At 37.7% G+C, this 16321-nt stretch overlaps 1 protein-coding gene across 2 annotated transcripts in view; it reads left to right on the top strand.

The window, feature by feature from the left end:
* GABBR2 (gamma-aminobutyric acid type B receptor subunit 2) overlaps positions 1 to 15344 on the top strand; it is a 3943409-nt gene extending 3928065 nt beyond the window's left edge. For both annotated transcript variants that reach the window (XM_044064587.1, XM_044064586.1), the window contains exon 19: positions 13592 to 15344. In XM_044064587.1, coding sequence (XP_043920522.1) covers positions 13592 to 13757 — 166 coding nt within the window. In that variant the 3' untranslated portion in view covers positions 13758 to 15344. The remainder of the gene's footprint in view (positions 1 to 13591) is intronic.
* The last annotated feature ends 977 nt before the right edge of the window (positions 15345 to 16321 follow it).

Here is a 16321-nt window from a genome sequence, read left to right as displayed (position 1 = left end):
ATGAATCTGTGATATTGTCATATGAATGCAATAATCACTTTAAGTGAAAATAGTTTGATTTTTTTTATTGCTGTAAGGATAATTGCCTCATTTGCTATAAGTGTTACACAATGATTGAGAAAAATATGGCAATGTGTGTACTTTTGAAAGATACACATTTTTAACATCTGTGCAGTAAACTGAGATTAAGATAGGAAGATCCATGTCAAATAAGTACACCTCACTCCTCCATCTTCCATAAAAAAGAAAAAGAAAAAGAAAATGCTCTTTCATCTATCCCCATTGCATATTTGAAATTCATTTGCAGTATAAACATTTTCATAAAAACAGAAATTGCATTTATAGATGTCACCATCGAGAGATATTGAAGAACATTAAAGGAGTAATAACGTCCATTTATAAGGAAAAAGAAAACAATGGTTAAATTGTAATAATAATAATCATGACAATAATAATAATAATAATAATAATACACAGACTGTTGTGAATGACAGTAGAAACCGTGTTCCTAAATATTCTCTAAAGTGGCATTTAAAGGGTTACTACTCTGAAAAAAGGAGTAGAGTAAATGTCAGTCCCAGTGCTACTGTTTATTAAATTAAGCGCTTTTTGTTTGACAAATTTTTCAAACTTCTTCAGATAAAATGCACATTGTTAACACTATGTTTAAAAAGGTTCCCAAAGAAACCATATGGTCCAGCCCAACCAATCATGATAAATCTATACCACGTTGACCCACCCTCTAAAAATGCTGTTTCATGTAACCATACAAATACCATCAAATAAAAGAGTAAGCCATAAAAGGTACACTAACCCTAAAAAGTGGGTATAACAATAAAAAAAGATATATATATAAACATGTACTAACTGTTAATGTTTCATTTAACCATACATATGACATCAAATAACAACATGAGCCATAAGAAATACACAGAGGCTAAGAAATAAATAAATATAACAATACAGAAATGAAAAAATGTATACATGTACTATCTTATACTCAAATAAATAACATAAGCCTTCAACATAAAACATACACATATACAAGCTCATTGAGCTGAATACTATGTCAACCCTCCTAAAACTTCACTAAAATAGTAAATAAATGAATGGTGACTATTACACACTGAATACCCCAGTGTCGGCCATTTTTATTAAATTTATTATTGTATTATGTTGTTATTTTATTATATTATTATTTTACTTATTCAACTAAGAAACTGAAAATCACAACATAAATATTTACCTTGCAAGACTCTTGAGTTTAAGGAGGCACGCTATTGAGCATACATCATTTATTCCTGAGTGGTTATAGGCATTTAGTAAAATTTGCCAATACAATTCCAGTTCCTCAAGTTTTAAGGAACTTGGACCACCTTTACCTTCTACAGTAATCTGGTCAATCACTCTAAACTTAAAGTTATGGTCATTTGCTGACATAATATGTTTGAAAAACCACATAAGGTGAAACAGAGAGCAAGCAGTCACAATGATAACATTCAAAACTGTTTATTTAACGCTTTCGGAGTAGGTCGATGCCTCTCCTTCTTCAGACAAAAAACAAACTAATTAAGCACCCTTATATAGAAGCAATGCTACAACAATAATTCAATTAAGAAATAAACTTAAAAAATTCCCTTAAAGGAGCCTGACAGCCACCCTTCAGTATGGGCATATTGTACGGCAACACAGGCCCATACCAAGTCGACTTCTTCACTAACCACATCTTAAATATATAAACGTAAAAAGTAGTACCCATAAGCCTAAAAAGGCAACAAAGTTGCATTTTAAACATAAAAACAGCAAAACTCTACTAAAGTTATTAAAAACTATTTCGTAATTTGCAACTATTACGAGAAGGAGAGGCATCGACCTACTCCGAAAGCACTAAATAAACAGTTTGGAATTTTATCGTTGTGACTGCTCGCTCTCTGTTTCACCTTTTGTGGTTTTTGGAAAGTTTATTTTTTGTTTTTTGGTTGTTCTGATATAATATGCTTGGCTAATGCATTCTCCATTTTTTGTTTATCTATAGCATAAAGGTGTTCGTAAACTCTATCCAAAACTGATGAGTCATTTCTAAGTAATTCCCAGTTTTTATTAACAATGTAGGACAGTATTGAACTATCCATGTTAAAAGTTCCTATTCTCATATGTAATGTTAGTCATATCCCCTTCTGTATTAACATATGTCCCTTGATTGTCAACTAAACTCAGAATGGATAGATATACTCCATTGAGTATTTAATCTGTATTTTAATCCGTACTTCTTCTATTAAGGATTCTATTAGACTATTGGGGTAAACACGTCTCAAGAACATATTCCTCGGGATATTACATTCAGGAAAAAAAATCGTCATCTAAAGACACAATTCTAGCTGGCCTCACTAACTGCCTGTTGACCACCAATCGCTTCTGGTGGTACGTGTGTCAGCTAGAGAAGTGCAGAAAAGAATTGGCTTAAGTACTCTTCCTGTATATTTTAGCCAGGAATTTCTTCCTCCCTCTGTCCTTCCTCAGATGAAAAGCCAAATAACCTATCTCTTCTGTAATTGGAAGTAAATTTTAGGAAATCAGTGGTGCCATTAAGGTATTTGACTAACTGTAAAGCTTGTATACTGTCCCTCTTAAAGATAATAAAAATGTCATCCAGGTATCGAGTATAAAATGATATAGAATCCTGGATGTCCTGTTTCTTAAATATATATTCAGTTTCCCAGTGGTGCCATCACTAGGTTCACCGGGCTAGCCCCACATGGTGAGCCCATAGCCACCCCTAGCTGTTATATTTATTTCTTAGGCTCTGTGTATTTCTTATGGTTCATGCTGTTATTTGATGACATCTGTATGGTTAAATGAAACATTATCAACAGAACAAGCTGGAGGGAAAGGTTCATAACCCAGAGACTGCCCATGCTGTGGAATAGACTTCCCATACATGTCAAACAGAGCATGTCACTGGCCCTCTTAAGAGAAATCTTGATGAGCGGATGGGAAATAGAAAATTCACCTCGGGGATCACTCCAGTGGCTCTACTCGACAGAGGCACTGGGAACTAAGGTCAGGTGGCACGATGTCAGGGTAATCCTATGAGCTAGGCTTGTAAAGGCACCAGGGCCATTAGCCTAGTACACACCTATGAACCTATTAATAGTTAGTACATGTATATATATTTTTTTATTGTTATACCCACTTTTTAGGGTTAGTGTAACTTTTACGGCTTATGCTTTTATTTCATGGTATTTGTATGGTTAAATGAAACAGCATTTTTAGAGGGTGGGTCAGCCTGGTATAGATTTATCATGATCGGTTGGGCTGGACCATACGGTTTCTCTGAGAAGCTTTTTAAACATAGTGGTAACAATGTGCACTTTATCTGAAGAAGTCTGAAAATTTTGTCAAATGAAAAGCACTTAATTTAATGAACAGTAGCACTGGGACTGACATTTACTCGACTCTTTCATGCTTTACAGTAGTTTTTGGGTTTTGTATTTGTTCAGGTTACTACTTTCACCAGGTAAAATTGACTCGGCCATTCAGTGTTAGTGTAGCTTAAAATAAATATCTCAGAAACTCTTCTAAAGAAAAAAATAAATATCTTTGAAAGGCACTAAGTAACCCACATCTTCAAGTGTACCTTTTAAAATGTAAGGTTGCACAGAACGGTCACAGGAGAGGTTGTGTTATAAATATTGCTGATTTAAATCATCAGGGTTGGAAAGGGCCAAGTTCAATGAAAGAAAAGGCAGGTATTAAAGAATTGTCTAAACCAGTCAGCTACTGCTGAGCTGTAGAAGCAGATGTGAAATCGTAGCAGTCCTGGCATCCTTATATACATGGATTAGATACACTCCTGTATAAAAAGTACCAAGGACACAGTCTGAGCTGGAGAGCTTTGCTTGTTGGCTATGAGCCAGATACTATACAATTATATTGGGGTTGCTATGTTTCCAGATTCCCATCAGTAGAGTTATGTACCAAATAGCTGTGTCTTAAAATATGGTTGCATGCACTGGGCTAACTGGTCTTGAGATATACGTCCACCCCTCTGGAAGCCAGCTGTTTGAGGAATGATAGATTATCATCCCTGGCCAGCCATTAGCAACCTAGCACTTCCATTCATAAGTCCATACAGCTGCCCTTGACACCACTACTACCATGTTACCAAGTCAGACAAGGTGGTATTGCAACAGAGAAGGGCAGCCTCTCAGAACAATTAAATACGCAGAATTTCTGAGATGGATTTTAAATGATATGTCCCTTGAAAAACAAGCACAGTTCACATAAAACACAGTTAATCAAAATTGGATACCTTTTCTGTCTAGGACTTTTACACATCAATGCATGGGGAAGATGTGATTCCCATAAACCCCTACTGAATAAGTCAAATTACAAAACTGAATTAAAGCCATTTTCAATGAAACTGTCCTATACACGTGTATGTTTAAAGCCACTTTCATGGTTTGAAAAGAGTGAGAACATTTTTCAAGCCTAAGGTTTAATGGATCCCCGGAGCCAAAAGCATCATCTCAGAGTTAGGGGTATGTGGGTTTCTGTAGAATTATTATTCAAGTCCACTGGTGTTTTGGAAGAAGGCATTACCAATAATAGTAACTATAATAATAATAATAATAATAATACATCCTAACAATAGTGACATGCTATTACATTCCACAATCAGTAAACATTTTCAATTCTGTTGCTGGCAGTGTTGTATTGCTTATGTGCATTATCTCAAGTAACACAGCTGTCTGCTACTAATCTGCTGTTAGGAACTCTTAGAGAGAATGTATATATCCATTTCAAACAAGCAGCTCTGACTTGGTATGTTGTATCCAACAGTGTGCCCCTGTAGTTAAGATAATGAAGTGTGAGATTCTACAGAACCCAACTGTGTACAATACCGTTCTGAGTAACTTAATAAAACCAAAGGCTCCGAGGCTATCATCTTGATAAAGTTTTATATTTTTTGAAAACAAACAAATTAAAAATATAGCCAAACAGTTTGACAATACACATACCATGCACACTATACAAAATATTTTATTTTATTCATGCATCTTTTATATGAAACATTCATAGCTGTCGCACAATGTATGTAAATTAACAGCACATTCTGGTGTTTTCAGATTATTTCTACATGTTGCATCATAAAATAAAGAAAAAATATATAATGGAGGAAAAGGAATTTTTTTTAGAGAAGCCCATTAAGCACTGTAGTATTCCACAGGGAACCCAATGTTATCCTCCCTATAGCATTATTGAAATGCACTGCTGTTGTACTTTTTAGTAATAAAGCAGCTACGATGTCAGCTGCAATGTTTGATACTCGGTAATAAGGAAACGAGAGTTAATTAGCTGCAGGAGTTTCAGCTTTAAAATTGGGCGGCGAACAGCTCTTAAATCAATGAGTATTCAAATTGTGAACTGTGTATCACTGATATTACAAAACAAATTTCTCTTTTCTGAACATGAGGGCATAGAATTGTTTAAACATCTGTTAAAGTGCATTTTAATGACTAGTAAAGAAGATGTGGCCCCCATTTTGAAGATGTTGATACATTAGGGGCAACTGCATCCAGTTTAGTCAGCTTTATTGACATTAGAAGTGAAATGTTATGCTGAAGTAAGAACAAAAGTGGGTGGTTTTGCTTTAATTTTGTGAATTTAATTGTTCATAGTTTGTGGTGTGCCAGGTGTTGGTTAGGTTTTTAGAAAGTGAAACTGAGACACTGGAAAAGATTACTATGATTTTTAGGGGTTTCAACTGCAGGAAGTTTGAATATATGGCAGTCAGTAACAATGTACAAACAGGGTGCTAGAAGAGTGTTTCACTGCCACACCCCCCCCACTCTCCTTAGCTGTGCAACCAGGGAGTAACAGGGTTGGTGCTAGCATTTTGGGGGTCCCAGCAAGTTTCAAGTTGGTGGGGCCCCTACCCTTTGTCACCATATTGCTGCCACTCCCCCTTCCCTTTTAAGTTGCCACCCGCACCCCTTTAGTGATCATTGTATACCACGTATTATTAAAAGTGTTACTGCACACAAACCATTACAAACAGACTTAGAATTGTAGGCACATTAGTTGTGAAAATAAATGAAATAGGCATAAGGAACAGTATACATTTTACTCATATTTCTGAGTAGTAAAATTATTTCCTTCTACAAGCAGAGCTTTGACATGAAATCCAGACTGGCAACATACCACACTATTATAGTCATATTTGCTATTCAGATATATGATTTCTAGCATACAGGAACTATTGACACATACACAGTAGCCCTACAAAGCTAGCTCAATAACCATCTTCACAATGGAGAACAGCTAGTAATGAACTGCTTGCTGTACTCAGGGTAAAGCATTCGATTCTTTAGACTTTCATTTACCTACTGTGTGACTTAAAGCAAAGACTAGCAAGACATTTTGCCAAATTCCCCTCCTTTCCTCACACACAGACACAAACACACACTACAAAAGACCCACATTCTAGGGCAAATATTAAATATTGCTTTTAAACATCAACAACTACTAAAATAAGATGAAGTGTGAAACACAATCTACTATGGTTTGCTGGAAAACCACACATTTCATTGGGTCCTGACCAAAATATTAAGCAAAACACCAAAAACATGAGGCAAAAATCTAGACATTCACTAGGATTCTCCTGTTTTCACACACACACACACACACACACACACACACACACACACACACACACACACACACATACAAAAGCACTACAAAAGACACATGTTCAAGGACAGATTTTAAATATTGCTTTTACAAACTTTAAAATCTGCTAAAATAACGTATTACATTAACATGCATATTTTGAATGATATGAAGTTTGAAACTGCATCTTCTACAGCCTCAGATGAAAAAAAAAAAACTGAAAGGTGTCCTTTTCAGGGAAATTTGAAAGGCTTGCTGGCTGTTGGGCTATTCTTGGACACCATGCAAGAACAGTTCATCTAGAGAGGAGGATTAGCAGTTTCCAGATGTCTAATATCGCGGTGGTGGTGCTGCGGTAGTGTTGTCGCCTCACAGTATGACGTTGTCCTGTTCGATTCTCAGCTTGAGTGTCGTCTGTGTGGAGACATGTGTGAATGGGCATACCTTAATTGAAGGTTGTGTGTCAGAGCTGGCAACTTGACACGTAAAAATCTACTGCCAATCATTAGCTGACCGGAGATCCGCTGTGGTGACCCCTAAAAGGGAAAAGCCGAAAGACACAACATAACTTGGGCTACTGCTATAAAATCATACATCTCGACTGTCTAGGATTTCACATTGTGCTCATATTTTTGATGTTTTACTCATAAATCTGTAGTTTGTTTTAGATCACTAAGGACTGAAGTAACAAAATGATAACAGACATATAAAGGTTAGATTTCATATATAAGATAATGTAAAATGTTATTTTCTAAGGTTACAGCAGCAATATTTAAAATGTATCACTGGTTGTGAGCCTTTGATCTGCTCCCCAGCCAAATTATTTTTGGCTTTTTCCAAAATTCCTATAGGTTGAAAGGTATGCATAGCAACTTTTAGGGTTTAAAGTTTATAAGAATGATGCTTAAAATCTGTCCTGAATCTAACCTCTTGTAGTTGTGTGTGGGAGAGGAAAGCAGGAAACATGCACAATATCCAGATTATCTCTCTTTTTTTTTTTTTTTTTTTTTTTTCCTAACTTTTGGACTGGTCAACTGTGGTTTTCCGAATTTTTTTTTTCATCTTGATGCTCTTATTCAGTCCCAAATTAAAATCAAGCCTTTAATCTTCCCCTTCATTCCGTTGCTACTAATGGGGGAAAGAAGTCATGTCCCAATTCCTAATATAAAAGAAATCTAAAATAAAGCTCACAACACATCTCACAAGTGCTATGAGCTTGCTGCAACCAATCAGGTCCTTGCTTCACTAATTCAGACCTGATATAGCGCAGCTTTTCCCTGGAGTAACCTCCTCATTGGAGGAAGTATTAACAGGAGAACAAAATGCATGGAAATGACCTCGGCTCACAGTAATGCCAGGTCTGTCAACCAGAGCCGGGCACAGGAAAAACCCACCTGCGTCATGGCTGTATCTTGATGTGGGCCCTCCCAAGTAGCAACAGATTTGGGGGCCCCGTGCCAGCATGGGTTTTGCAGGTGCCTAACGCTGGCTATGGAGAGTAATTATATTTAAGTAAGGAGCTACCTGTATTAATTATGTTAGGAGCATGCCATTTAACAGAATCCAGTAGTCAGTGTCACTGACAAGAGAGGCATAGCAATGGTGGGGTGAAGGATACAGCCACCATAGGTGCAAAAGTATTATGGAACACAATCAGCATATGCCAATCAGTGTTTAGTTCATTACAGGCATTTGAAAGTCAGTATTGCATTTGTAGTCATATAGTTGCAGTTTGATAAAGTTTATTACCCAATACTCTTATAGTCATTAGTCCAAGATGGGAAGGAAGGCAAATGGTCCAAGAAGGATATGAGCTGAAGGATGGCAAAACACAGTCCAAAACAACTGACAACCATAACTCTAAAACTCTTACCTTCAGAATCTGTGTCAAATCCCACAGTAATCAGAGACACTTTAGTGATCCTTCTGTGGCATAAACTGTAGAAACTGTTGGCTACAGTTTTTCATAATTACCAGCAATAATTCTGTTACAGAAGTGGCAACATGAAGTACTTAAGAATGCAGATGTTTTCCTTTATTTTTTCAGGTTATTTCATAGTTTGTGGTATCCTAGGTCTTGGCTCGGTTTTGCTGAAGTAGAGATAAGGAAGCTGGTTTCGATTGTTTTTATTTGTCTACATTTCAGATGCAGCTTAACTGTATTGTGGCGTGGCCATCCTCTACTCAAACATTTGTAACCTCTCACCATACCCTTCCCCATTTCCTGACTTCCTCCCAGCTGAAATCATCATCCTTAACTGTCATCTAAATCCCCACAAAAAACTTGCAATTGCCTCTATCTACATTCCTCCTGGTAACAATCTGCCCATTCTTGAAAACATCCTATCCTGGTTCTCCCACAACATACCATATGAGACACTTATCCTTGGCGATGTCAACATTGATTGGTCCAAGCTCACAACTGACTCCCCCCAACTCAGTATCCACCTACACGGCTTCCGCCAACTTATAACATCTCCCACTCGCTTCCATAAAAATTCCACTTCCATTTCCATCATAGACTGGATCCTTACCAATTCCCCTCACCAATACCACAATTCCACCACCTTACCTGACTCCCTCAGTGATCATCTCCCTACCACCATCTTAAGACACTACTCCCATATTCCTAAACCCCACCTTGTCAAAGACTGTCGAAAACTATCGACTTTCAATTCATCCCAATTTAACTCCATTCTCCACAACATAGACTGGTCCATCCTAAAACACCTCCCCCTAAATGATGCTGTAAGCACCTTCAATAGCATCTTCATGAATACTCTAAACTCCTTAGCTCCCTCTAGAAAGATCAGAGTAAAATCAAACCATGCTCCCTGGCTCTCCAAAGAGACTAGGTCCCTTATGAAACAAAGAGATCATGCTTGAAAAACCTGGACTAAAACTAAACAAACTTTTCTTCAAAAATACAGGCAACTGAGAAACCTTGCAAAAAAAACATACAACTAATGACAAAAAGTTATACTATAGCTCTGCTCAGCTTAACAAATCCAATCCTCAAAAATTTTGGTCAACTCTCAACAACATCCTCTATCCTGGAAAGCCCTCTAATCCCTCCCCATACCCTAACTCTTCCTCTCAGGAAATAGCTGCCCTCCTGAATAAACACTTTATCTCTTCCATCCAAAATCTGGTAACCTCTAAGCCAAACTCTACTTCGACACCCACCCCTCCAAGTCCCACTAACACAACTTTGTTTTCTTTTGAGCCAGTTCCCATTACTTACATCAAATCTCTACTACTCAAGCTAAAACCTTGCTCTCCTTCCACTGACAATCTATCTCCTACATTCCTCAAACTTGCTGCTGACTCAATTGCCTATCCTGTATCTATACTAAGTAATCGATCTATTCTGGAATCAACTGTCCCCACCCTTTGGAAATCTTTCTTCACTATCCCTCTTCATAAAGGTGGAAACTCCACTGACCCCTCATACTACCGACCCATTGCCATTCTGTCCCCACTCTCCAAGATATTAGAAAAATGTATTCACTCGCAGCTTCTCAATCACCTCCTCACACACCACTTACTTACCCCTACCCAACATGGATTTCGTCCTCACCACAGCACCACCACTGCCCTTCTCTCCTTCACTCATATCATTGCAGAGGCCCTAGACAACAATAAACTCATTTCCTGTCTCTTCCTAGATCTCTCCAAAGCCTTTGATACTGTCTATCATCCTCTACTACTATCCAAACTCACAAATCTCCACCTATCCCCCTCAGTACTTGCCTGGTTTAATATAGCAATAACCCACGCCTGGGTGTGGGTAATGCTAAATTTACCCACGGTTGGCATGGTTTGGTCCCGGGAAGCCTGAGGGACCAAACAAAGCCAACCGTGGGTAAATTTAGCATTACCACACCCAGAAGTGGTTATTATATCATGACATTATTTAAGAAAAGAAACTATTACTTTTCTTAAATAATGGCATAGTATAATGCCTGTTTACTGCCCTTCCACAGATGTCTGGCATCCGGCAGTTCTGATGTACTGCGCCTGCGCGGTACATCAGAGCTGTGGGCAAAAGCAATGGAGAAAGCAAGCTCTCCGTTGCTTTTTAGTTTGCTATGTTAAATGAGTTTAACATGGCGAGACAGTTTAAAATAAGCAACGGACATCTCCGTTGCTTATTTTAAACTGTCTCGCTATGTTAAACTCATTTAACATAGCTACACTAAAAAGTAACGGAGATCTTGCTTTCTCCGTTGCTTTTAAAACTGTCGCTATGTTAAATGGGTTTAACATGCTTTAAAATAAGCAACGGAGATCTCCGTTCTTATTTTAAACTGTCTCGCTATGTTAAACCCATTTAACATGGAAAAAGTCCGGACCTTTTTCCATTAGTATAACTCGATTTACAACGGGCACGCTGGCCAATCAGCGTGCACGTTTTGGGGGGGTCATGGTATAATAGTTATCTATCTGGCAGGGTACAATCTGCCAAATGGCTCTCATCCTCCTCACCTTTCCTTCCCATCTCCACTGGTGTTCCCCAAGGCTCCATCTTGGGACCCCTTTTGTTTAACATCTTTACCAATGATCTATACAGCTCATGCAAAGAATCCTCCCTTATTCAGTATGCCGATGACTCCACACTTATATCCATCTCAAATAACATTCCTGAACTACACTCTCTGACCCAACAGGCCCTACTATCCACTGAACAATGGCTCTCTCACAACCTATTGATCCTAAGTCCCAAAAAGACCAAACTCCTACTTTTCCTTCCCCGTTCTCTTTCTCATCACAAAACCTCCTTTTTATTACATCTTCTAACAATACAAACATCCAACCTGACACCCGCACAAAACTCCTAGGGGTCATTTTCGATGACGAACTCAAGTTCAACCTACACATACTCCAATGTATAAAAAAAACAAACCAGAAACTAGGTCTGCTACATTGGAACAAAAAATTCCTAACCACTGAAGCTAGACTTACCCTGGGCCAGGCACTCCTCCTCCCTTCCCTCTTATACGCCACCCCAGTTCTTACCAATATCCAGGCCTCCACTCTAAACAAACTGCAACAGACTTACCATAAAATAGCCAGATTCATTACTAACTCCCCATACAACTCACACCACTGCATTTCTTTAAACTCTCTTCAATGGCTTGAACTTCCCCAGTTTCTACTATCTTATCAATTTCATATGCTACACTCTATTCTTTATAAACCCTCCTTCTGTCCATCTCTATCTTCCTTAGTCTCAATCTGCATCCCATCCCGGACCCCAACAATTTCTTGATATCTACCACCAAAAAAGGTCAGTAGGCAAACTACTCTACAAACACTCCCTTGCCTATGCTTGGAACAAACCTCCCCTTGACTTATGTTCAATCTCCCACACCTCACACTTAAAAAATGAACTAAAAGCTTATTTTCTCAATTCCAGAACCTGCCCTTGCCATGACCCTACCTAGTCTTCCTTCCCTTTATGTACCCTCAAAAGGACCATACTTAGTACCTCATTACACCTCTCTCTCCAATGTGTCTGCTATGCATTTGCACAATTTTATACAAACAAAAAATGTTTATTGTTGACCTATTGAACTATATCAATGTAAAATTGTTACTTAGCTTCTTTTTAATACAACTTTAACTTTATGCATGTAACTCAACATATGTGAATCGTTTTGCTATAACTGCTATTATATTAATATTGTTTAAAATTTTACTTGTTTTAAAATGTATTACTGGAGCTTTTCTCCTCGGGTCTCCACTGAAAATGGGCCACAAGTCCAGTTGGACAAACCCGGTTAACAAATGTCAATAAATAAAATAAATAAATATATTGTAATGAGTAGGTGAAGTGTGAATAGGGTGTGAGAACAATGCTTACCACAGTGTTCTATTTCTTCAAAGTTATGTAGCTGTAGCATTATTGTATTTAATTAAGAAGGTGTTGGAGATAAAGGTCCCCACAAGCAGGTGCAGGGGGGCTTGTACTTTGGCAAAACTGTTATTTTTTTCACGTGCATCAGTATTGGTGGGATATCAGTGTTGCTTTCTCAGTGTTGTTGGACATAGTGTTTGTGTCTAAGATGTTGCACTAGCATATGTGTAGTAAGTGGAAGTAAAATCAGCTACAAAATAAGCAGAAGTATGTATGGGGTGCTAAAACCAAAGAGAAAATCCTGGACAAGAGAGAAATATAGTTCAGGAAAATCTGTGAAGGTCATTGCAGTGATGATGATGTCAAGGATTTTAGCTTTAGCCAAATATGGATTAGAAAGACAGATGGATAGATATGCAGGACAATGGAAATATATTTTCATAAACATCTCAAAAGGTAAATATAAAATACTGGGAAGTATATTATGGAAAAAAAGAGGAAACCTGGGAGTGTTATATAAAGTGAATAACAAATCAGTGTTTGTTAAAATTCTTCTCTGCATTATCAGTATGGAAATGTTGATAGCAGTTTATCAAGTGCAACTATTTGGATTTTGTGATCGTAAGTGTTTTAGTTGCATGATAGTTTGAAACTACATATTTGTGTGGAAATAAACCTAAACTTGAATTTAAAATAGGACACCTACTGCCACACAATCATACAAAGTCAGTTATAACACACACACACACACACACACACACACACACACACACACACACACACACACACACACACACACACACACACACACCCACACAGGTCTCCAGGATAATGGAAGCTTATTATGCTAAATGGTCTATGTAGCTACCTAAACAGACTAAAGTTTTATTATTTCATTTAGTTTTACTGTAACAGTGGTGATTTTTTTTACATGAGACTAAATGTTAACTGCTAGTAATAAACTTTCCTCAGGATATTGGATTACAAGTGCTGTCATGTTCACATGTGGCATGTTTTGGTGTTTACTCCTATAAACCTTTTTCTTGTTCTTTTTTTCAGCATACAGCGCAGATTGTCTTTGCAGCTGCCCATTCTACACCATGCATACTTGCCATCTATAGGTGGAGTCGATGCAAGTTGCACCAGCCCATGTGTCAGTCCTGGTGCAAGCCCCCGGCATAGACATGTGCAACCCACATTTCGAGTAATGGTTTCAGGCCTGTAGAATGAATGGCCCGTACTTGTTGAACTGATAGATAAAGTAGTCAATGACTGGATTGCATAGCTGACCTTGAATTCTGTCAACATGAATCCTACTCTTACAACAGAGGAAGTGACTGCTTAGACCATCACAGCAGGGGTCCTGACTCAACTCATCTGGAAAGAGCAGGCTCCAGGATATGACCTTTAGCCTTATTCATCGAAGATTTTTCTTTTCTTTTTTTTTTCTTCCTGTCATGTATTAGGCTGGATTTAAGCAATTTCTTCCTAAACTTCTACTGGGGAAACAGCTTAAAGGAAACAGGGAACTAAAGACTCATGCAAAAAATAAGAATAAACCATTAAATAAATTCATAAGCTGCAAAAGAAAACATCAGCTTAATAAGTAAATCTATGCTGCATGGTAAGTACGAAATTGAAGCAGATTACATGTGCAAGCAGACAGAATAGTTTCTAGTTTTAAATGTTGATCCTTTGTAAAAGGATCAGTTACCACTGTTTCAGGTGGCTAAAGAAAACAACCACAGATATGTGGCATGCATGTTTTTCACCAGTGACATAGCTTCCATTACATGTGTGCTTTTTCTCATCTCCATGCCACAGTGGTAGATATCATGGCTTTGGAAGGATGTGGTCTGGAAGTGATACACTCCAGTAGCAGTTTCCCTCTGCAGCCCTATAGATCTTCTGTGATAATTTGTCTTCCACATTCAGGAGTAATTTACACACCTGTAATAATAAAAGAGAGAAGCTATTAATGATACACATTTCCAGACTGCATATGGGCGAAGATATAAACTCTCAGGTCTGACCTTAAAGTCCCTCACATAGCAAACTGGTTGTTTTATTTCAAGCTTAGCTTTCTCCTGGAAAAAAAAGGAAATGTATAAAAGGGATGTCTATTACATGCCATACATATAGAGACAATTCATAATTACAGTATTCCAAAATCTTGTTTTATAAATCACAAGACTGCAGAACTATGGTCTACTAAAAAAAAACAACAGACTCTGTTTACTCCCTGCAGATTCCTGCTTCCTTGAGTGAGTAAGGGCCTGGTTTATTTTAAAAGACATTTGACCTTTGAAAGAAAAGAGGACTAACTGTACATAATGTATACACAAATTCACTATAGAAATATTATTCTACTATAGCAGGAAAAACAAATGTATTGGACTGTTGCAGGTGAGCGTGTGTGTCTGTAACTATTGTGAATACCGACTGTGTGCAGTTTACTAGGTTTAAATCATGCAGTACATCTTCGGTCTCAATGATACTGTAGTTTTTCCCATACAGATATTTTGTTTTTTAATTTCCCACAGTTATGAAAACCCAAAACAATGTGATTACAGTATATAGCTATATAATGTTTCTTTTCTTTTATACTGCAGAAAAAATGTACTGTATATTTATGACAAGGTGGTGCCCCAATGGCATTTTCCAATGATGTTAATGCACAAATGCTTTAAACTAGGCTGGAACTGCCAGGTTCAAATGTAAATGAAGAATTTCTTGTACCCTTATACTGCATGACATCAATTTTTAATAAATTGTTGCAAATTTGTTTTATGAATAAAACACAAAAAACCTAGGTCTGTGTGCTTATTACATCCTGTAACAGTTACACTGAATAAGTAATATAATTATGTGACTTTGAACAAAAAGAAGTAAAGATAAGAGTGCATGTGTATGTGTTTCTGGTTTAAATGAGCAACATAAGTCAGTGACCACACCGCTGCTAAAAAAGGCTACAGAGAGTAGAATCATATACCATGGCAAAGATCTAACGTGCATCTATCAGACTGCACACCCTATCAGTTATTACTTCCTCAAGATCTAATGAGCATCTATCAGACTGCACGCCCTATCAGCTATTACTTCCTGAATATCTAATGAGCATCTATCAGACTGCACGCCCTATCAGTTATTACTTCCTGAAGATCTAATGTGCATCTATCAGACTGCATGCCCTATCAGCTATTACTTCCTGAATATCTAATGAACATCTATCAGACTGCACACCCTATCAGCTATTACTTCCTGAAGATCTAATGTGAATCTATCAGACTGCACACTCCCTATCAGCTATTACTTCCTGAAGATCAAATGTGCATCTATTAGACTGCACGCCTTATCAGCTATTACTTCCTGAAAGTCTAATATGCATCTATCAGACTGCATGCTCTATCAGCTATTACTTCCTTAAGACGTAATGTGCATCTATCAGACTGCACACCGTATCAGCTATTGCTTCCCGAAGCTCTAATCTGCATCTATCAGACTGCACGCTCTATCAGCTATTACTTCCTGAAGTTCTAATGTGAATCTATCAGCTTGCACGCCTATCAGTTCTTACTTACTGAATCGCCCTATCAGATATTACTTCCTGAAGATCAAATGTGCATCCATCAGACTTCACGCCCTAACAGCTATTACTTCCTGAAGATCTAATGTGCATCCATCAGACTGCATGCCCTATCAGCTATTGCTTCCTGAAGATCTAATGTGAATCTATCAGACTGCACGCCCTATCAGCTGTTACTTCCAGTATCTTTATGTGATAATTTC

The sequence above is a fragment of the Protopterus annectens genome, chromosome 3.part0 (genome assembly GCF_019279795.1).
Source record: "Protopterus annectens isolate FY-2018-M chromosome 3.part0, PAN1.0, whole genome shotgun sequence".
In the NCBI taxonomy this organism is placed as follows: Eukaryota; Metazoa; Chordata; order Ceratodontiformes; family Protopteridae; genus Protopterus; species Protopterus annectens.
Note: the sequence above shows the minus strand (reverse complement) of the source record. Positions and strands in the feature narration are given on the sequence as shown.